Source organism: Bos taurus, chromosome 20 (genome assembly GCF_002263795.3).
Source record: "Bos taurus isolate L1 Dominette 01449 registration number 42190680 breed Hereford chromosome 20, ARS-UCD2.0, whole genome shotgun sequence".
NCBI lineage: Eukaryota > Metazoa > Chordata > Mammalia > Artiodactyla > Bovidae > Bos > Bos taurus.
In genome coordinates, this window is record NC_037347.1 from 59,316,518 (window position 1) to 59,340,243 (window position 23,726).

Genomic DNA, 23,726 nt, shown 5'->3' on the forward strand with positions numbered 1-23,726 from the left:
GGAGCATCCTTGATGCCTTTCTTTTTCTCTCATTTTATTATCCAATCTGTCATGAAGTTTGGGCACCAACACTTTTAGAATTCACCTAGGATGTGACCACTTTTCTCCCCTGTGCTGTTATCACAGTCTCAGCCACCATCATCTCTAGGCTGGATGATTGCAGTAGTCTTTTATCTGGTCTTCCGCTTCTGCCATTGTTCCCGACAGTCTGTTCTCAATTCAGATGCTGGAATATTAGCCATATCCTGTCATCCCTTTGCCTTGATCTTCTTTGTCTTTCTGTCTCACCCAAGGTAAAAGCAAGTGTCCTCGCACTGACTTCTATGACCTGCCATGATCGGTCCCTGCTACCTACTGTCTCTCCTTCCGCATTCAGCTCCAGCTACTTGTTCCCTGGCTGTTTCTTGAGCAGTCTCAGCACACAGCTGCCTCAGGACCTTTGCACTTGCTGTTGCCTTCACCTGGAACCCTTTCCCCTGTGACACTGGCATAGCTCACTTCCTGTCCTCCAGGTCTCTGATCAGATGTCTCTGCACATGGGTCTTTGGTCCTGACACATTTGAATCAGCAAATCCCCACCCCACACTCCCTAACCCAGCTTTATTTTTTCTGTTTTCTATTTTTAAATAGTTTATTTCCTTCCTTTAGGATATCAGTTCTATAAGGTATAGACTTTTTGTGATTTATTCACTGCTCCTAGAACGGTTCTGTTCCATTTGTTGTTGTTGTTCAGTCGCTCAGTTTTGTCCACATCTTTGTGACCCCATGGACTGTAGCATGCCAGGCCTGTCTGTCCCTCACCGTATCCCAGAGTTTGCCTGAGTTCACGTCTACTGAATCTGTGATACCATCCAACCACCTCATCCTCTGTTGTCTCCTTCTCCTCCTGCCTTCAATCTTTCCCAGTATCAGGATCTTTTCCAATGAGTCAGCTGTTCACATCAGGTGGCCAAAATATTGCAGCTTCAGCTTCAGCATCAGTCCTTCCAATGAGTATTCAGGGTTGATTTCCCTTAAGATTGAGTGGTTTGATCTCATTGCTGTCTAAGGGACTCTCAAGCATCTTCTGTTGCGTAACAGGTTCTAAATAAAATTTCCCAAATAAATTGAAAAATGTTTATTTTCAAAGTTGCATCTTTGTGGTAAAAAACTTAAATAGTACAGAAAGATAAAGTTTAAAGTGTGAGGGGAAATTTTTTCTATTTTTCAATGATTAATAGTTTATTTTCTAAGAAATTGTAAATGCTTACATGTCAAAAATCTGACTTTCACATAAAGGTATTTGATTATACAAACTTTTTTGTGACTTGATTTTTTCACTGTATTCATTATCTTATACATCTTTCTGTATCAAAAAACTTGAGAGCTTTAAAATCAAGTTCAGTTCAGTCACTCAGTCATGTCTGACTCTTTGCGACCCCATGAATTGCAGCACACCAGGCCTCCCTGTCCATCACCAACTCCCGGAGTTCACTCAGACTCATGTCCATCGAGTCAGTGACGCCATCCACCCATCTCATCCTATGTTGTCCCCTTTCCCTCGTTCCCCCAATCCCTCCCAGCATCAGAGACTTTTCCAATGAGTCAACTCTTCGCATGAGGTGGCCAACGTACTGGAGTTTCAGCTTTAGCGTCATTCCTTCCAAAGAAATCCCAGGGCTGATCTCCTTTAGAATGGACTGGTTGGATCTCCTTGCAGTCCAAGGGACTCTCAAGAGTCTTCTCCAACACCACAGTTCAAAAGCATCAATTCTTCGGCGCTCAGCCTTCTTCACAGTCCAACTCTCACATCCATACATGACCACAGGAAAAACCATAGCCTTGACTAGACGAACCTTTGTTGACAAAGTAATGTCTCTGCTTTTGAATATGCTATCTAGGTTGGTCATAACTTTTCTTCCAAGGAGTAATCATCTTTTAATTTCATGGCTGCAGTCACCATCTGCAGTGATTTTGGAGCCCAAAAAAATAAAGTCTGACACCATTTCCACTCTTTCCCCATCTATTTCCCATGAAGTGATGGGACCAGATGCCATGATCTTAGTTTTCTGAATGTTGAGTTTTAAGCCAACTTTTTCACTCTCCTCTTTCACCTTCATCACGAGGCTTTTTAGTTCCTCTTCACTTTCTGCCATAAGGGTGGTGTCATCTGCATATCTGATGTTATTGATATTTCTCCCGGCAATCTTGATTCCAGCTTGTGTTTCTTCCAGCCCAGCATTTCTCATGATGTGCTCTGCATAGAAATTAAATAAGCAGGGTGACAATATACAGCCTTGATGTACTTCTTTTCCTATTTGGAACCAGTCTGTTGTTCCATGTCCAGTTCTAACTGTTGCTTCCTGACCTGCATATAGGTTTCTCAAAAGGCAGGTCAGGTGGTCTGGTATTCCCATCTCTTTCAGAATTTTCCACAGTTTATTGTGATCCACACAGTCAAAGGCTTTCGTATAGTCAATAAAGCAGAAATAGATGTTTTTCTGGAACTGTCTTGCTTTTTCCATGATCCAGCGGATGTTGACAATTTGATCTCTGGTTCCTCTGCCTTTTATAAAACCAGCTTGAACATCTGGAAGTTCACAGTTCACATATTTCTGAAACCTGGCTTGGAGAATTTTGAGCATTACTTTACTAGCATGTGAGATGAGTGCAATTGTGCAGCAGTTTGAGCATCCTTTGGCATTGCCTTTCTTTGGGATTGGAATAAAAACTGACCTTTTCCAGTCCTGTGGCCACTGCTGAGTTTTCCAAATTTGCTGGCATATTGAGTGCACCACTTTCACAGCATCATCCTTCAGGATTTGAAATAGCTCAACTGGAATTCCATCAACTCCACTAGCTTTGTTCATAGTGATGCTTTCTAAGGCCCACTTGACTTCACATTCCAGGATGTCTGGCTCTAGGCGAGTGATCACACCATCGTGATTATCTGGGTCGTGAAGATTTTTTTTGTACAGTTCTTCTGTGTATTCTTGCCACCTCTTCCTAATATCTTCTGCTTCTGTTAGGGCCATACCATTTCTGTCCTTTATCGAGCCCATCTTTGCATGAAATGTTCCCTTGGTATCTCTAATTTTCTTGAAGAGATCTCTAGTCTTTCCCATTCTGTTGTTTTCCTCTATTTCTTTGCATTGATCTCTGAGGAAGGCTTTCTTATCTCTCCTTGCTATTCTTTGCTATTCCTTGCTAAAAGCAAAGTGGGTATTTATAAGTTAATAAGTGGAGGTGATTCGGAAGTTTGTTTCAATGTGTTTCATGATAAATGTTCACTTGTTGGTTTTTACTCTGAGTTGATTATGGTAGAAGTGAGTCACTCTTTGCAAGTCCATTGCAAGAGTGGCTGCCTTTTTACAAAGAATTACTCACTAAGATTAATACTTAAATAAGACAAAGGCCAGAGGCCTTGATGTCTTCTCAGCTTTTCACTGACTGCCCTGTGAAAATTCAACAATGTTGTTAGCAGTTGTGTCTGGGAAGCCTGACGTCATGCGGATGGAGCTGCAAATATTTCAGATGATAAAATAGTCAATAAATATGCTAAAAACATATACTGCCTTTTTCTAATAGCTCATGCTATTTTCCATGACCAGTCCTTTGTTTTGCTTCTAAACACAAGTCGAGAAGACTGGAGGGAGTCTTAGTACCACTGTCACTTAAGACCGAGGGCAGCAGAGATTGAAGACGGATAGAGGCATTTTGTCTTCTTAATAAAAAAGACAGACAGTCCTCATGACATGTGTCTTTCTCTGACATATTCTCATAGCTTTCCTGAGTTTTATCTGGGTCTTGGCCACTGTACTTTGGCCAGGAGAGCTAACCTTTCTGATTCTCTTCTTTTGCAATCATTGTGTGGACTGGAGGTACTGTAGGTTGGGACCCAGCTCTGGTCCTGCCACCGAGTAAATCTAAATCATCATTAATAATGTTAACATGACTATTGCTTTTCTTTTTTGTTTCAAATTATTACAATTTGAGTACAATCGATTTATAATATTGTGTTAGTTTTAAGTGTAAAGCAAATTCATTCAGTTATTTTTTTCAGATTATATTCCATTATAGGTTATTACAAAATATTGAATATAATTCCCTGTGCTATACAGTAAATACTTTTGGCTTGTCTGTTTTATGTACAGTAGCATGTGTCAGTTAATCCCATAATTTGTCCCTTCCTCTCTCTACCCTTTGGTTACCATAAATTTGTTTTCTGTGTCTGTGAGTCTATTTCTGTTTTGCATACAGATTCAATTGTATACTTTTTAGATTCCACAAAAGTGATATAACATCGTATTTGCCTTTCTCTGACTTACTGCAGTAAGTGTAATATTCTCTAGGTACACCACATTGCTGCATATGGTACTAGTTCATTAGTTTTTTTTTTAATTTAAATTTATTTATTTTAATTGGAGGCTAATTACATTACAATATTGTATTGATTTGGGAACACATATACACCCATGGTGGATTCATGTTGAAGTATGGCAAAACCAATACAACAATTAGTTTTTTTTTTATAAATGAATAATATTCCAGTATATATACATGTATATGTATACACCCTACACCTTCTTAAGCCAGTCATTTGTTGATGAGCACTTGGCTTGTTTCCATGTCTTGGCTATTGCAAATAGCACTGCTATGAACATTGGGGTGCATGTATCTTTTTGAATTAGAGTTTTCATCTTTTCAGGATATATGCTCTAGAGTGGGATAGCTGGACCATATGGTAACTCTATTTTTAATTTTTTAAGGAACCTCCAGACTGTTTTCCATAGTGACTGCACCAATTTACATTCCCGCCAACAGTGTGGGAAGGTTCCCTTTTCTCCACACCTTCTCCAGCATTCATTACTGTAATGGCCATCATTACTGGTGGCCGTTCTGATCTGTGTGAGGTGATACCTATTGCAGTTTTGGTTTGCATTTCATTAATAATTAACAATATTCAGTATCTTTTCATGTGCCTGTATGTCTTCTTTGGAAGAACATCTGTTTAGGCCTTTTGTCCCTTTTTTGACTGGGTTGTGTTTTCGATATTTAGTTAATCATTGATAACAAATTCTTTGCCAACCTTTACTTTCATATCTCTTTAAGCATGTCCTATAATTAAATAGTCTATAATTAAATCAAGTTCTTAACAAAGAAAATGGACTTCCTGCTTCATGGACGCCTGTTGTGTTGGCGTTTTTCAGCATTTTAGAATCAATACTGTTTAATAATAGAAGCTGGAAGCACTTCTGGTTTATGTGTGGTGAAATGTGTATAGAGAGCTATGAATACCTAATACGATAATTGCGTGCTAATGAGCCCTGGGTCATGGAGTTGATCATTGTTCATTTGGTGCCATGGTCACATTCTGCACCTCTAATTCCTGTAGCTACTGGAACAAAAGGAAGCAGATGAGTGTATGGCTGGACCAGTTCAAGCCATTTATTCACAAATGTTCATAGAATACGAGGTGTCAGTTTAGGCAAGTGGCTGGGGATAAAAGTGTGAACTAGACGTAGTTCCTGACAGCAGAGAGCTTATGGTCCTCTGGTAGGGAGGCAGGAAACTGCAGTAGAGTTGCTGTGTGTGTGTGTGTGTGTGTGTGTGTGCGCACGTGCTTAGTCGTATCTGACTTTTTGCCACCCCATGGACTGTAGCTCACCAGGCTCCTCTGTCCGTGGGATTCTCCAGGCAAGAATACTGGAGTAGGTTGCCATTTCCTACTCCAGGGGATCTTCCTGACCCAGGGGCCAAACCTGCATCTCTTGTGTCTCCTGCATTAGCAGGCAGATTCTTTTTATTGCCAGTGCCACCTGGCCGCTAAAAGCTACTAGATCATATAAAAGTCCAGAACCCTTCATGAGTGATGACATTTTTGAAAGCAGCCAAAGAGATAGGAAAGCAGAGAGGGAGGGCTGAGGTAGACATACATGTAGGATGCTCTGGGGAGAGTTATGTCAATAGGTACTTGAAGATGCTTTGGCAGATCCACACTTGCCTCTGAAAGGCAAATCCTAGAGGGTTTGGGTGCCAGCATAGTGGTTCTGAAGCCAAATCCAGCCTCTATACCCCAACACCTAATTAATTCTCAGAGGTGGAATTTTGGGTGAAGTAGAAAAGAATAGCTTTATTGCTTTGCCAAGCAAAGGGGGCCACAGCAGGCGAATGTCCTCAAAACTGTGCCTGAACCTGGAGGGGCTAGCGAGAAGTTTTATATTCATGGTTCAAGAGATCCTCATGAGTTTGTGGATCTTCTTCTCATTGGTTGCTGGCAAGATAAGTGGAAGTCAGCATCATGAACCTTCTGGTTCTAACTGGGCTGCAGTCTAGGTGCTTGTGGGCACCATACCATTTTATCTTCTACCTGGTGGGGGTTTCAACATCTGCAAAGCAGCTCAAAGATATTGTTACATGTATCCCTTGACAGGGAACCAGGATTCTGCCCCAAGGTTGCACTCCTGTTACTCTTGACTCTTCTTCCTTTGTCCCCATGTTCCATCCCTTCCCAGTTTAAAAACTGCTTGAATCTGCCCCTTGGAACTCAGGGAAGGTCTTGAGGCTGAATGAAGCCTATTTCCTGTATTCAAGACATGGGGAACACAGAAAGGCTTTTGTGCCTAGTACCCTACAGGGTCCTGCTTGGTATCACTTGGACTGAAGTCCCCCCTTTTGAAGAAATCACCTAGCATGGATGCCCATTTTTTATGTAAATAATGTGATTTCTTTCTGACAGTCTAACAGCTTGCCATTTCTTCAGTTTAAATATAAACCCAAATGATCCCATAATAAAGAGGGATCTTTGCAAGACAGAGCATCTGGGTGGCCAGAGTTCCTGAAGATTTATTCCTGACCCTGAGAGTGTGGGTCTGTCCTAGAAGTGGGAAGCGAGAGGGCTATTGGCCACAAAAACTGACTCAAATCTCAGCTCCCCCACTGCTGTGACCCTGAGAAAAACTATTCCATCTAAGCCTTTCTCCTTATCTATAAAATGAGGAACATAACTGACTTTCCCACAGGGTTTCAGTTCAGTTCAGTTCAGTTGCTCAGTCGTGTCCAACTCTTTGCAACCCCATGAATTGCACCGCTCCAGGCCTCCCGTCCATCACCAACTCCCAGAGTTCACTCAAACTCACGTCCATCGAGTCAGTGATGCCATCCAGCCATCTCATCCTCTGTCGTCCCCTTCTCCTCCTGCCCCCAATCCCTCCCAGCATCAGAGTCTTTTCCAATCAGTCAACTCTTCGCATGAGGTGGCCAAAGTACTGGAGTTTCAGCTTTAGCATCATTCCTTCCAAAGAAATCCCAGGGCTGATCTCCTTTAGAATGGACTGGTTGGATCTCCTTGCAGTCCAAGGGACTCTCAAGAGTCTTCTCCAACACCAGTTCAAAAGCATCAACTCTTCGGCGCTCACCCTTCTTCACAGTCCAACTCTCACATCCATACATGACCACAGGAAAAACCATAGCCTTGACTAGACGGGCCTTTGTTGACAAAGTAATGTCTCTGCTTTTGAATATGCTATCTAGGTTGGTCATAACTTTCCTTCCAAGGAATAAGCGTCTTTTAATTTCATGGCTGTAATCACCATATGCAGTGATTTTGGAGCCCCCCAAAATAAAGTCTGACACTGTTTCCCCATCTATTTCCCATGATGCCATGATCTTAGTTTTCTGAATGTTGAGATTTAAGCCAGCTTTTTAACTCTCCTCTTTCATTTTCATCAAGAGGTTTTTTAGTTCCTCTTCACTTTCTGCCATAAGGGTGGTGTCATCTGCATATCTGAGGTTATTGATATTTCTCCCGGCAATCTTGATTCCAGCTCGTGTTTCTTCCAGTCCAGCGTTTCTCATGATGTACTCTGCATAGAAGTTAAATAAGCAGGGTGACAATATACAGCCTTGATGTACTCCTTTTCTTATTTGGAACCAGTCTGTTGTTCCATGTCCAGTTCTAACTGTTGCTTCCTGACCTGCATATAGGTTTCTCAAGAGGCAGGTTGGGTGGTATGATATTCCCATCTCTTGAAGAATTTTCCACAGTTTATTGTGATCCACACAGTCAAAGGCTTTGGCATAGTCAATAAAGCAGAAATAGATGTTTTTCTGGAACTGTCTTGCTTTTTCAACGATCCAGTGGATGTTGGCAATTTGATCTCTAGTTCCTCTGCCTTTTCTAAAACCAGCTTGAACATCTGGAAATTCATGGTTCACTTATTGCTGAAGCCTGGCTTGGAGAATTTTGAGCATTACTTTAGTAGCATGTGAGATGAGTTCAATTGTGCGGCAGTTTGAGCATTCTTTTGCCTTTCTTTGGAATTGGAATGAAAACTGACCTTTTCCAGTCCTATGGCCACTGCTGAGTTTTCCAAATTTGCTGGCATATTGAGTGCACCACTTTCACAGCATCATCTTTCAGGATTTGGAATAGCTCAACTGGAATTCCATCACCTGCACTAGCTTTGTTCATAGTGATGCTTTCTAAGGCCCACTTGACTTCACATTCCAGGATGCCTGGCTCTAGGTCAGTGATCACACCATCGTGATCATCTGGGTCATGAAGATCTTTTTTGTACAGTTCTTCTGTGTATTCTTGCCACCTCTTCCTAATATCTTCTGCTTCTGTTAGGGCCATACCATTTCTGTCCTTTATCGAGGCCATCTTTGCATGAAATGTTCCCTTGGTATCTCTAATTTTCTTGAAGAGATCTCTAGTCTTTCCCATTCTGTTGTTTTCCTCTATTTCTTTGCATTGATCTCTGAGGAAGGCTTTCTTATCTCTCCTTGCTATTCTTTGGAACTCTGCATTCAGATGCTTATATCTTTCCTTTTCTCCTTTGCTTTTCACTTCTCTTCTTTTCACAGCTATTTGTAAGGCCTCCCCAGACAGCCATTTTGCTTTTTTGCATTTCTTTTCCATGGGAATGGTCTTGATCCCTGTCTCCTGTACAATGTCATGAACCTCATTCCATAGTTCATCAGGCACTCTATCTATCAGATCTAGTCCCTTAAATCTATTTCTCACTTCCACTGTGTAATCATAAGGGATTTGATTTAGGTCATACCTGAATGGTCTAGTGGTTTTCCCTACTTTCTTCAATTTAAGTCTGAATTTGGCAATAAGGAGTTCATGATCTGAGTCACAGTCAGCTCCTGGTCTTGTTTTTCCTAACTGTATAGAGCTTCTCCTTCTTTGGCTGCAAAGAATATAATCAATCTGATTTCGGTGTTGACCATCTGGTGATGTTCATGTATAGAGTCTTCTCTTGTGTTGTTGGAAGAGGGTGTTTGCTATGACCAGTGAGTTCTCTTGGCAAAATTCTGTCAGGCTTTGTCCTGCTTCATTCCGTATTCCAAGGCCAAATTTGCCTGTTACTCCAGGTGTTTCTTGACTTCCTACTTTTCATTCCAGTCCCCTATAATGAAAAGGACATCTTTTTTTGGGTGTTAGTTCTAAAAGGTCTTGTAGGTCTTCATAGAACCGTTCAACTTCAGTGGGGTTTAAATGACATGGTGTAGTTGTGTTGAAGGAAGGAAAACCCCTTCTATGGCTTGAGAGTGGGCTCTTGCCTAGCACTTGGAAATGAATTGTCTGAGGAGACACACATACTGACAATGCAAAAGACTGTATTGGGATGGTGCCCGGTGGAGAGCAGTAGGGTAGGGGAACCTAGGAGAACCGCTCTGCCTCGTGGCTCACAGTCTTGAGTTTTATGGTGATGGGATTAGCTTTTGGGTTGTCTTTGAGCAATCATTCTGACTCAGGGTTCTTTCTGGTGGTGTCCACATTGTTCAGTCAAAATGGATTCCAGAGAGGAGGATTCTGAGAGGTGGTCAGACACATGGCGTCTCCTTTTGACCTTTCTCGAACTCTTCTCATTGGTGGGGGCTTATTAGTTCCCTGTTTCTTACCAGGACCTCCTTTCATAAAATAACTCACAAAAATGGTTACTATGGTGCCTGGCCAGGGTGGGCGGTTTCAGTCAGTGTGCATCCTCTAACAGTCAGAGCTATTATAACATCATGTTAGCTGTTATTACAGAGACTGCTCTGAAGGGATAACAAAAGTTCAAGAGGAAAGATAAGACCTTGGGTTGAAAGGCAGAATCAAAGTGAGATCAGGCATCCTTCTGGTTTTACATCCACATTACCTTCTGTGAATCCAGGCTCATTTATTGCTTCAGGACTGAGTCATTTACTTGTCTTTTTACGAACCCAGATCTGATAAAGTTGAGACCCTAGGGGTTTCCAGTGGGTGTGCTCGCTGCTCATTCCCATGCTTTATTGCTGGACAATCACTTCATTTTCTTTGAAATATTTTTTCAAGTCCAGATGAAAGCTTTTGAGTTTGGCCATCAGAAAGCCCTCAGATGCATTCTGTTGTAGATTACCTCCTTTTGCAGCGGTGGATGATGCTGGGAAACTGAAGGATTCATTGGCAAGTTATCAGTTCCTTTGTTTTCCTTCACAGGCATTCTTGATTCTCTCACCAGAATCTTTTATTTGTTAATATCGTACTTTACGATACAGCAGAAGATATTTGCAGGTTTAGTAGATGCTCCCAGAAATAAATTTACAGTGTGATTATTTAGCAATGTGTGATTTAAATCTCCTGTGATCATTGGTTCTCATGTTGGTCAAATTATATATTCTTAGATTCAAAAAGGGATTAATCTACTTTGTGTGTGGTGTGTGTGGTGTGTGTGTGTGGTGTGTGTGCACTCAGTCATGTCTGACTCCTTGTGACCCCATGGACTGTAGCCCACCAGGCTCCTCTGTCCATGGAATTCTCCAGGTGAGAGTACTGGAGTGGGTTGCCATTTCCTCCTCCAGGAGATCTTGACCCAGGGATTGAACTCCTATCTCCTGCATTGGCAGGTGGATTCTTTGGCAGGTGGATTCTTTACCTCTGAACCACCGGGGAAGCCAGGCCCTGTTTCCTAGAATACTCTTGTTTAGATGTTCGAGGTAGTTGTGAAAAAGTTGCCAAATAACTTTTGGAAATCCTATGTATGCTTTTTCATAACTGGAAATTGTCAATATACATTATCATAAGGAATCTTGTTGAATATCTTTAAGAGTTTTCAAATGTGTTTGACCTTAGACTACTGCCTTTTCCTCAACACATGTTAATATACCTAAGGATAAGTGTACTTTAGGGTGAGGTTCTGGAAAGGTTAAGTGGCGACAATGGGCAGGATCTTCGTTTTTAAATTTTGTGTGAATATCATGTCACTGTGATGCCTCCGAGGCCTCTTTCAGCTGCCAGTGGTGTGGTTCTAGTGGTTCCTTTATCCTTCCAGGTGTTACATCACACTGGCTCAAGCTCTGGGCATGAGCATGGGGGGTGCCCCCGCTGGTCCTGCAGGAACAGGAAAAACAGAAACGACCAAAGATATGGGACGGTGTCTTGGGAAATACGTCGTGGTTTTCAATTGTTCAGATCAGATGGATTTCCGAGGACTTGGACGGATTTTTAAAGGTGAGGGTTATATTTTTTTATTCGCTGAAAAATGTAAGCTAATGTGGACTATCTTGTTAAGATTTATTTTTCAACAACTGGCTGCATTTTAGTGTCATTTTCCAACTTTATAAAACTTTTGGAAAAACCCGAATCTTTCCAGTGTTGTGTGGGTCAAATGTCAATATCACTCGCCTTTGTGCTGTTCCTTTATCCCTGCAGGTTGGGTGTTTGCATTGCTAAAAAGTGTTACATTGCAAATTATTTCAGGGGCGTTTAATATATGATCTATTTGTTCAACTTTTTGTTTGAACAAATTTAATTCTGGCTTGTCTTGGCAGTTGCATAAGGCTATTTTTCTTGACTTTCTAATTGGATGTACTAATTGGAGTTTTCTATTTAATTTCCCTTCTAAGGACTGGCACAGTCTGGATCCTGGGGTTGTTTTGATGAATTTAACCGTATCGATCTACCAGTTCTCTCCGTTGCAGCCCAGCAGATTTCCATTATTCTGACATGTAAAAAGGAGCGTAAAAAATCTTTTATTTTTACTGATGGAGATAATGTAACTATGAACCCTGAATTTGGGCTTTTTCTAACCATGGTAAGGACCATAAGAAGAGCTACTGAGCTTCAGCCTTCTGATCACAGTTTTCATGTCTCTCTCTTGTCCTGTCATTTATTTTCCATGAATGGGGATTGGGAGTGTAATTTTCATTCCTATTTGAAAGCCTTTGGTGATAAACAGAAGTCATATTAATAACTCATGACTTAGTCTCTCCAGTTAAAAGGAGAGTGAGATATGTAAATGAATTTTCCAGCTGTCATTCCAGATTTGCTGTATGTGCATAATGAATCTTTTAATATTATGCTGATATATTGCACTTGTTACCCCATGATTGTATCATTCATCCTTCGGTTTTATTTTCTGTACAGAATCCTGGCTACGCTGGGCGGCAGGAACTCCCCGAAAACTTGAAGATTAACTTCCGCTCTGTGGCCATGATGGTCCCTGACCGGCAGATTATCATCAGGGTGAAGCTGGCCAGTTGTGGCTTTATTGACAACATTGTTTTGGCCAGGAAGTTTTTTACACTCTACAAGTTGTGTGAGGAGCAACTTTCTAAGCAGGTGTGAGATTCTGAAGGTCCCTATGTATTTAGGCTGGAGAAGGCAATGGCACCCCATTCCAGTACTCTTGCCTGGAAAATCCCATGGACGGAGGAGCCTGGTAGGCTCCAGTCCATGGGGTCTCTAAGAGTTGGGTATGACTGAGTGATGAACATTTTTATTCTGTTCTGGAGAGGGTATGGAGAAAAAGGAAGCTTCTTATGTTGTTTGTGGGAATGTAAGTTGGTGCAGCCACTGTGGAAAACAGTATGGAGATTCCTCAGAAAACTAAAACTAGAATTTCTATGTGATCCAGCAATCCCACTCCTGGGCATACATCCATAATTTGAAAAGATATGTGTACCCCAATGTTCATTGTAGCACTATTTACAGTAGCCAAGGCATGGGAGCAAACTAAATGTGCATTCACAGAGGAATGGAGAAATATGTATAATGCAATATTTGTTGTTGTTCAGTTGCCCAGTTGTGTCCCACTCTTTGCGACCCCATGGACTGCAGCACACCAGGCTTCCCTGTCCTTTCCCATCTCCCGGAGTTTGCTCAAACTCATGTCCATTGAGTTGGTGATGCCATCCAACCATCTCATCCTCTGTTGTCCCCTTCTCCTCCTGCCTTCAATTTTTCCCAGCATCAGGGTCTTTTCCAATGAGTTGGCTCTTTGCATCAGGTGACCAAAGTATTGGAGTTTCATCATCAGTCTTTCCAATGAATATTCAGGACTGATTTCCTTCAGGATTGACTGGTTTGATCTCCTTGTTGCCAAGGGACTCTCAAGAGTCTTCTCAAGGACCGCAGTTTGAAAGTATCAATTCTTTGACACTCAGACTTTTTTATTGTCCAGCTCTGACATCTGTACATGACTACTGGAAAAACCATAGCTTTGACTATATGGACCTTTGTTGGCAAAGTAAAATCTCTGCTTTTTAATGTGCTGTCTAGTTTTGTCATTGCTTTTCTTCCAAGGAGCAAACATCTTTTAATTTCATGGTGCAGTCACTGTCCACAGTGAGTTTGGAGCCCCTCCAAAATAAAGTCTGTCACTGTTTCCATTGTTTCTTCATCTATTTGCCATGAATTGATGGGACAGGATGCATTATCTTTGTTTTTTGAATGTTGAGTTTTAAGCCAGCTTTTTCACTCTCCACTTTCATCTTCATCAAGAGGCTTTAGTTCCTCTTGCTTTCTGCCATGAGGGTGGTGTCATCTGCATATCTGAGGTTATTGATATTTCTCCTGGAAATCTTGATTCCAGCTTGTGCTTCATCCAGCCTGGCATTTTGCATGATGTACTCTGCATAGAAGTTAAATAAGCAGAGTGACAATATATAGCCTTGACATACTTTTTTCCCAATTTGGAACCAGTCTGTTTTTCCATGTCCGATTCTAACTGTTGCTTCTTGACCTGCATACAGGTTTCATAGGAGGCAGGTAAGGTAGTCTGGTATTCCCATCTTTTTAAGAATTTTCCACAGTTTGTGGTGATCTACACAGGGAAAGGCTTTAGCCTAGTCAATGAAGATGTTGAATCATAAAAAAGAATGAAATAATGTCATTCATAGCAACATGAATGGACATAGAGATGACTGTACCAAGTTAGGTCAGAGAGAGAAAGACAAATACCATATGATATCACTTATATGTGGAATCTAAAAAATTATACAAATGAACATATTTATAAGGCAGAAACAGACTTAACAGACATAGAAAACAAATTTATGGTAATTAAAGGGGAACAGTGGGGGGAAGGATACCTTAAGAGTTTGGAATTAACATATATACATACTACTATATAGAAAAATAGATAACAAATAAGGACCTGCTGTATAGCACAGGGAACCCTACTCAATATTCTGTAATAACCTATATGGGAAAAGAATCTGAAAAAGAATAGATACATGTATATATGTAAAACTGAATTACTTTGCTGGATACCTGAAACTAACACAATATTGTAAATCAACTATACTCCACTATAAAATAAAAATTAAAAAAAAACAAGAAAATTGTAGACTGGGGTTGTTGAGAAAGTAGCTCCTGGTACAAAGTAGAAAATGGTATCATTGCAAAAATGATTTTTCATGTATAGTTTATTAAGCGCATTTGAAGAAATTAATATTTATAGCCTAGAGATGAAGTGAATACTATCTGAACTGATTTAAGAGCCAAAGAAATATGCATATTGTTGTTTGCTCTTTATCCCACCTATACATTTATCATAAAGTGTTGTGCGTCCTCATGGTTTTGAGGAACCTCTAATTCAAACTTCTTTGAATCTAAATTATTTCTTACACCCACAGATTCAGCTAAATTCAGTTCTCACTCAAAACACCCTTAGTTTCTTTTGCTTGTGCTCAGCCACTCAATCATGTCCAACTCTTTGCAACACCATGGACTGTAGCCCACCAGACTCCTTTGTCCATGGGACTTCTCAGGCAAGAATACTGGAGTTGGTTGCCATTTCCTACTCCAGCAGATCTTTCCAACCCAGGGATCTAACCTGAGTCTCCTGCATTAGAAAGTGGATTCTTTACTCTTGTGCCACCTGGGAAGTCCCCTTTACTCTGTCTTCTACTTTCTGTGCTGTATCTTGTATGTAGAAAAACTCCCACATCACTAACTCCTGCCCTCTCCTCTAATTTCACATCTGTTTCCTTCATTCCTATTGCCCTTGTTCACAAGGTCATTGGGAAATGATTCAAGTCCATGTGTACAAAACAATTAGCCCTTGATCAACAGCCTGTGAATCTTGCTTCATGCCGGCAGATTTAACTAAAGTCTTATTATGGAAAACTTTTCTTAATTAATTCCACCCACCAACAATTTCAAGTCATTGTTACTTTTATGCAAGCTTGCTTATGTTTCTTTTTTTTTCCTTGTAACATATTTTTATTTTTTTTAAAAGACAAAGATATTTATTTATTTTTTTATGCTTCTTAGCTTTATTTATTTATTATTTTTTTACTTTACAATATTGTATTGGTTTTGCCATATATCAACATGAATCTGCCACAGGTATACACGTGTTCCCCATCCTGAACCGTCCTCCCACCTCCCTCCCCATACCATCCCTCTGGGTCATCCCAGTGCACCAGCCGCAAGCTTCTTGTATCTTGCATCAAACCTGGACTGGCGATTCATTTCTTATACGATATTATACATGTTTTAATGCCATTCTCCCAAATCATCCCCCACCCCCCGCCACAGAGTCCAAAAGACTGTTCTATACATCTGTGTCTCTTTTGCTGTCTCTTATACAGGGTTGTTGTTACCATCTTTCTAAATTCCATATATATGCATTAGTATACTGTATTGGTGTTTTTCTTTCTGGCTTACTTCACTCTGTATAATAGGCTCCAGTTTTGTTTCTTTTATTGAGGATTAGAACTTAAACTCTTTGAAGGCAGGAGTTCAATCTGAGTATTTTTATGTGCCCTATCCATCAGATGATTGGTATTAAGTGATGCAACCAGCTTCCAATTAGCAGATAATGTTTTTTTCTGTAGGTTTTTATAAATTATGATTAAAAATACAGTCATTGAAGGCAGAAGGCGAAGAGGGCAGCAGAGAATGAGGTGGTTAGATAGCTTCACTGGCTCAATGGGCGTGAATTTGAGCAAACTCCAGGAGATAGTGGAGGACAGAGGAGCCTGGTGTGCTCCAGGCCATGGGGTTGCAGAGAGTCAGATACAAATTAGCAACTGAATAACAATAAAAAATGTAACATTTTTATAGCTTATCATCCTAACTATTTTTGAGTGTACGTTTCAATAGTGTTGTAAAACAGATCTCCATAGCTTTTTTCTCTTGCAAAACGGAAACTCTATACCCATTAAAAAACTCCACTCTCTGCTTCCCTGGTAACCACCACTGAACTTTCTGTTTCTATGTATTTGACTACTTTAGATATCTTATACAAATGGAACTGCATGGTATTTGTCTTTTTGTGACTGGTTTATTTAACTTAGTATAATGTCCTCAAGTTTCATTCATGGTATAGCATGTGATAGTACTTGCTTCCTTTTTATGATTGAATATCATTCCAGTTTCTGTATATGCCACATTTTGTTTATCCATTCATCTGTCGATGGGCCTTTGGGTTGCTCCCACCTCTTGGCTGTTGTGAATAGTGTTGCTATGAACATGGGTGTGCAAATATCTTTTTGAGACTCTGCTTTCAACTCTTTGGGATATAGTCCCTCAAGTGGGGTTGCTGGATCCTATGGTGGTTCTATTTAAAAAAGTTTTGAGGAATTGCCAGAGATACTGTTTCCTATGATGGTTGGAGAATTGGTTTTTAATTATTTGCTTTATATGTGCTAAAATTTTGGGTGATTGAACTTTTACAAATAGATGTCAAGAGGTCAACAAAGCTGGGGGCTTGGCTTTCCAGTTTGTCCTTATTGTTACTCCCTTTCGTCCCTGGTGGCTCAGATGGTAAAAGCATCTGCTTGCAACGTGGGAGACCGGGGTTCGATCCTTGGGTGGGGAAGATCCCCTGGAGAAGGACATGGCAACCCACTCCAGTACTCTTGCCTGGAAAATTCCGTGGATGGAGGAGCCTCATAGGCTACAGTCCATAGGGTCGCAAAGGGTCGGACACGACTGAACAACTTCACTCACTGACTTGGGTAATCTTGGAATTTAGCTACTTTTTTTTTTTCTCTTTGATATTCCTATCTTTTAACCTTATATGATGGTCATGAGTGAGGTCACAGTTTAATTCTGGTTCGAAATTTTAGTTTTTGAGGTATGAGGACATTTTCTTGTGGATAATTGGCTTAAGAAGGGCTCAAGGTAACCTGTATTTTCCATGAAGAAGTTTACTCCTTTCTCCCTGTCAAGATCTGTCTATTATCAATAGTTTTCAGATCTAAGGGCTTAAATTAGTGATGACACAGGGGAGTGGGCTTTTCTGGGTATTCTCCATTTCCTAAAAAGAAAAAGTTATTGATAAAAAAGATTTATTGCTCTACTATCTGTACACATGTTCAAAAGGAAAATCAGCATTTATTCATTATGCATCTGTCAAATTTGTACAGTTGCCATGGGTAACTTAATTTTGAAAATAAGCCCAGTGTTCTTCATATTCTTCAGGTCCATTATGACTTTGGTCTGCGTAATATTCTGTCAGTTCTGCGAACCCTGGGAGCAGCCAAGAGAGCCAACCCCACAGATACGGAGTCCACGATCGTCATGCGTGTGCTGCGAGATATGAATCTTTCCAAACTGGTGAGGTTCACAGATGGAGCTGTTCCACCCGCTTAAATTTCAGTTTAAGCGCAAATGAGATTTAGAAATATTTATTTAAAGATCTCATTTAAAATGCTTAATTATCAGATGAAGCACTTTAAATTTCATAGAGCATGACTTTAAATTACATTTTTTTCAGAAGTAATTTCTGTGGCGGCTCATATCTAGTCTAACATGTCTATTCCAATAGAATGAAAATGGATTAAAAAAAATCTACATCTTAAGTTTCCAGATACCTTGAAATTTTTGAGTTTTAGAGCTATAATCCCACCTTTTTTAAAGTAGACTTTGGCAGGAAATTGTATGTAAGATTTTGCAAGTGTGTAGAATTTCACATTCTTTGATTTCACAGTTGAGACTGATAATCAATCATCTGGTTATCAGTGAATCTATATACAGTGAATCTATATCTATACTGACGATATATTTTTTCATAGTAAAAGTATGAATTAAACAAATTTCATTTCATGAATTTGCTGCTGTGTTTCATTTGAAGAATTCTTTTTCATTTAAATAAGAAATTATAGGTTATGTAGTAACTCCCTAAACTGATTATTTTACAGAAAGTTGTCACATAGGCAGTATTTTCTTTCCTTCTATTTTCTTATTTTTTCCCTCTTCTTCTCTACCTTTCCTCCCTTTTAAAAACTAATTTTTAATGCATGGGAAACATGATGAAAATATCTCTCAACTTCAGTGGAGGTATTTTATTTATTACTGGCTGTGATAAAGTAATCTGAAATGTATTACTCATTTTCAGTTTGCCTAATATTGCTGTGCTTGTGCCAAAAGAGTTGGTCTGATTTCTCTTCTTTTCTTTTTGAGATTGATGAGGATGAACCTTTATTTTTGAGTTTGATTGAAGATCTCTTCCCAAATATTCTTCTGGACAAGGCGGGTTACCCTGAATTGGAAATGGCAATTAGTAGACAGGTAACATGTTTCACAGGACATCAAGCTATGTGTTCCTTTCATCCGAATTTCATGAGAATAAAGTGGAGCTGGTGTGGTCTAAATCTACAGATTCTGAGAACAACACCAAGGCTGTGACTACAGTTTTAAGAGAAGCCATTACACACCATTAATAGAATTTTTCCTGCCAGGGGGTCTCGCTCAGCTACCGTTAGCCATGTGCTAGTGACACTGTTACTGACGGAGACCGTTCCACACCAGATTCCCAGTGAAAAGTGCTGGGTCAGCATGGGCCGGGGCCGGGGGTGCGGCCTGCTGCCTTACCTGTGCTAGGCTTGGTTCTCTCTGCAACCCTGGTGTTTGTTTATCCTGTTGCTTTGGTGTCCTGACTCCTGTACTGAGAGTCATTTGGAGTGATCTCAGGTGGCTCCTTCGCTGTCCATCTTTTCCCCCAGGCCAAGGATCACTTGTGACTTCTTCCTTGGGCTTTGGGGGATCCATCATGTTAAGTGTATCATGAGGTGTTTGGATTTTCCATGATACTTCGTGCAGCTTTAACTTTTTATCATCTTCCTATGCTGTGCTATGCCAAGTGGCTTCAGTCATCTCTGACTCTTTGTGACTCTATGGACTGTAGCCCACCAGGCTTTTCTGTCCATGGGATTCCAGCCCGATACTGGAGTGGGTTGCCATGGTCACCTCCAGGCGATCTTATCCCCCCAGGGATCGAAACCAAGTCCCTTACATCTGCATTGGCAGGTGGGTTCTTTACCACTAGCACCTCCTGAGAAGCCCTATAATCTTCCTCGTGATGGAAATGAATCATGAAAATCTTGTGCCTCAATTTCCTTTCCTATGAAAAAGCGTTTGGAAAAAAAAGTTTTATAGAAATAGTGACTAGCTCATATTTATAAAATGCATTTCAATTCTTTGAATGTATTTGTAATAAAAATTAAATATTTTTAAGTATTAAATATTGTAAGTATTTTAGGGAGACTTTCCTAAAAGTCAGGGAGACTTTAAAGTCAGTGTATAAAAATCTTTATCTCCCAATCAGGTAAAAGTGATAATTCATTTTGCAAATGGCTTCTTCATCATATGGCCAACTTAATTGTAGCATTGCCTAAAAATGCTAAGTATAAGCTAATTTATAAAGTGACTTACATTTGTAATTTGTAGCATATGAGAAATATGAAGAGTCAATAGATAGCATAAAATAATACATAAATACTATCCAAAAGTTATTTAAGTAAAAATAAAAGCATCATTTATAGTGGATTTAAGCAAAGCATGATGGTTAGGAGCATGAACCATAGGGCCGAATCTTGGGGTCAGATCCTTACTCCATAACTTTACAATGAATAATCTTGGGTAAATTACTTAGTTTCTTTGTGTCTCAGTTTTCTTATCTGTAAAATGAAGATATCATTTGTATTAAGCTCATAGAAGTTTAAATTTAGAATAGTGGTTCACTGAGTAGCTTCCATACATCTGTTTGATAGATGAAAACTATCCCTTAGATTTACAAAGATGGCTTGGCAGTTGTATGGAATTTCAGTCAACTTGGTATGCTTGAAATGATCTTTTTATACTAAATAGTATCTTCTAAATTAAACATCTAAAATAATTTTGCTATTTGAGCCTTTGTCCTTAAGTTGCTTCTAATGTGTACATTCATGTAAATATAAGTGTTTGTAATTCCTTAAGTCAGATATGGATTAGGTTGGGATATCATTTTGATTATGTTCAGCCTGCTTTTTGTCTAGGTGTATATATTTTTTATTGTAGTAAAACTCATTGCTTAAATATACCTTTTAAACTATTTTTTAAGTGTAGAGCTCAGTGGTACTAAATACATTCATTGTACTGTGCAAACATCACTACTGTTTGCCTTGAGAACTTTTTCCATCTTTCCAAACTGTCACGTCCATATGTATTAATAATAACTCCCCATGCCTTTAACCTTGCTCCATGTCTGTACTTATTTTGAACACAACGATAAGTCCTGATAGCTGTTTATGTGGGGATTTTGTTTTGTTTTCAGGTTGAAGAAGCTGGTTTAATCAACCATCCTCCTTGGAAACTGAAAGTCATCCAGCTGTTTGAAACACAGAGAGTGCGGCATGGAATGATGACCCTAGGGCCAAGTGGGGCAGGGAAGACCACCTGCATCCATACCTTGATGAGAGCCCTGACAGGTAAGGGGACAGTCAAGCCTCACCACCCTGGGACAATTTTGTGACATGTGAATGCTCCGAGAGGAATGCAAATATAGATGCATATTAACATATTTTTATAGGAGGAGACCTCTTAGAGAAGGAAATGGCAACCCACTCCCATATTCTTGTCTGGGAACTCCCATGGACAGAGGAGCCTGGTGGGCCATAGTCCATGGGGTTGCAAAGAGTCAGAGATGACTGAGCATGCACGCAACAGTATTAGAGTTGAATAGCATGGGGTCACAAAAGAGTCAGACATGACTTAGCGACTAAACAGCAGCAGCAGCAGCATGTAAGATACAACTTTTTTGAATATTGGATATGTTTTAGAGGTAACACAGTACATTAATAGACCAGAGGAGAAAAACATTTTTTTCCAGCTTATATTTTAAATTAAAAAAATTTTTTAAAATTTGATTGTGCTGCATGGCATGTGGGATCTTAGTTTCCTAATCAGGGATCAAACTGTGCTCCCTGCATTGGAAGCACAGAGTCCTAACCACTGGACTGCCAGGGAACCCCCATTTTCAGCTTTATTCAAATATTATTTTGACACATATATAAGTTTAAGGTGTGCAGTGTGCTGATTTGATCCATATATATGTTGCAAAATTATTGTCACCATAGCATTAGTTACCACCTCCATCATATCACATAATAACCATTTCTTTTTTGTGATGACAGCATTTAAGATTTATTGATAGTTTCTTAGAAATATTTGAATATTTGTATGATACAGTATTATTAGCTATAATCACCATGCTGATACATTAGGTGCCCAAACTTGCTAATTTTATAACTAGCATTTTGTACCCTTTTCCAATATCTCTCCATGCCCCATCTCCATCCCTTGTAACTACAATTCCACAATCTGTTTCTCTGTTGTTGTTGTTCAGTCACTAAGTCATGTCCAACTCTTTGTGACCCCATGGACTACACAGGTTTCCCTCTCCTTCACTATCTCTGGGATTCCCTAATAGCTCAGTTGGTAAAGAATCTGCCTGCAATGCAGGAGACCCCGGTTAGATTTCTAGGTTGGGAAGATCTGCTGGAGAAGGGATAGGCTACCTACTCCAGTATTCTTGGGCTTCCCTGTGACTCAGCTGGTAAAGAATCCGCCTGCAATGTGGGAGACATGGGTTCGATCCTTGGGTTGGGAAAATCCCCTGGAGAAGGGAAAGGCTACCCACTCCAGTATTCTGGCCTGGAGAATTCCATGGACTGTATAGTCCATGGAGTCGCAAAGAGTCAGACAGCACAGAGCGACTTTCACTTTCACTATCTCCTGGAGCTTGCTCAAACTCATATTCATTGAGTCGGTGATGCATCCAGCCATCTCATCCTCTGTTGTAGCCATCTCCTCCTGCCTCCAATCTTTCCCAGCATCAGCATCTTTTCCAAAGAGTCATCTCTTTGCATCAGGTAGCCAAAGTATTGGAGCTTCTGCTGAAGCTGTTTCTCTGAGCTTGACTTTTTAGATGCCACATATAAGTGATACCACACAGTATCTGTCTTTCTGTGTCTGAATTATTTCATTTAGCATGATATCCTCAAAGTCCATCCATGTTTTCACAAATGGCAGGATGTTCTTATATTTTGTGGATGAACAATATTCCATTGCATATGTGTGCCACATCTTCTTTATTCATTCATTCATGGGCAGACACAAGATTGTTTCTGTATCTTGGATTTTCTGAATTATGCAAACATTTTTTTTAAAGTGATTTCATGGACTGTGTTATATGTTTTCCATATGTTATGCCATTTAGTTTTCAAAATGATCTTGAGATGTGACTACTGTTATCTCCATTTTGGACAAAAAGTCAAGATTCAACTTTAGAAATACTCAACATCAAAAAGATGGTAAATAATGAGACTCTAAGTTAAGGTCAGAGCCCATTAAGGTAAAACCCAGAATTTTCCCAGCATACCATACCATTTTGCAATTATGACTTAATATAAGATGCTCCAGTACTCTTGCCAGGAAAATCCCATGAGCAGAGGAGCCTGGTAGGCTGCAGTCCATGGGGTCGCTAAGAGTCGGACATGGCTGAGCGACTTCACTTTCGCTTTTCACTTTCATACATTGGAGAAGGAAATGGCAACCCACTCCAGTGTTCTTGCCTGGGGAACCTCAGGGACGGGGGAGCCTGGTGGGCTGCCGTCTATGGGGTCGCACGGAGTCAGACACGACTGAAGCAACTTAGCATCAGCAGCAGCAAGATGCTTAATATATGACATATAAGATCCAGGTCTCCCACATTGTGGGTGGATTCTTTACCAGCTGAACCACCAAGGAAGCCCAAGAAGACTGGAGTGGGTAGCCTATCCCAGGAGACCTTCCCAACCCAGGAATCAAACTGGGGTCTTCTGCATTGCAGGCAGATTCTTCACCAGCTGAGCTATCAGGGAAGCCCCAATATAAGATGCTATTGCTAAGTCACTTCAGTTGTGTCCGACTCTGTGCAACCCCATAGATGGCAGCCCACCAGGCTTCCCCATCCCTGGGATTCTCCAGGCAAGAACACTGGAGTGGGTTGCCATTTCCTTCTCCAATGCATGAAAGAGAAAAGTGAAAGTGAAGTCAGTCAGTTGTGTCCGACCCTCAGCGACCCCATGGACTACAGCCTTCCAGGCTCCTCCATCCATGGGATTTTCCAGGCAAGAGTACTGGAGTGGGGTGCCATTGCCTTCTCCGATATAAGATGCTACCTCTCAATAAATATAATTCCAAACCTGATTCTTAAATTCTATGTGCTGAAAAACCACCC

General features: G+C 40.3%; 1 protein-coding gene across 2 annotated transcripts in view; it reads left to right on the top strand.

The window, feature by feature from the left end:
* The window catches only part of DNAH5 (dynein axonemal heavy chain 5), a 332,322-nt gene that overhangs the window by 157,695 nt on the left and 150,901 nt on the right, over positions 1–23,726 (top strand). For both annotated transcript variants that reach the window (XM_024981527.2, XM_015459121.3), the window contains exons 36-41: positions 11,286–11,464; positions 11,860–12,047; positions 12,380–12,574; positions 17,669–17,803; positions 18,650–18,757; positions 20,781–20,934. In XM_024981527.2, coding sequence (XP_024837295.1) covers positions 11,286–11,464; positions 11,860–12,047; positions 12,380–12,574; positions 17,669–17,803; positions 18,650–18,757; positions 20,781–20,934 — 959 coding nt within the window. The remainder of the gene's footprint in view (positions 1–11,285; positions 11,465–11,859; positions 12,048–12,379; positions 12,575–17,668; positions 17,804–18,649; positions 18,758–20,780; positions 20,935–23,726) is intronic.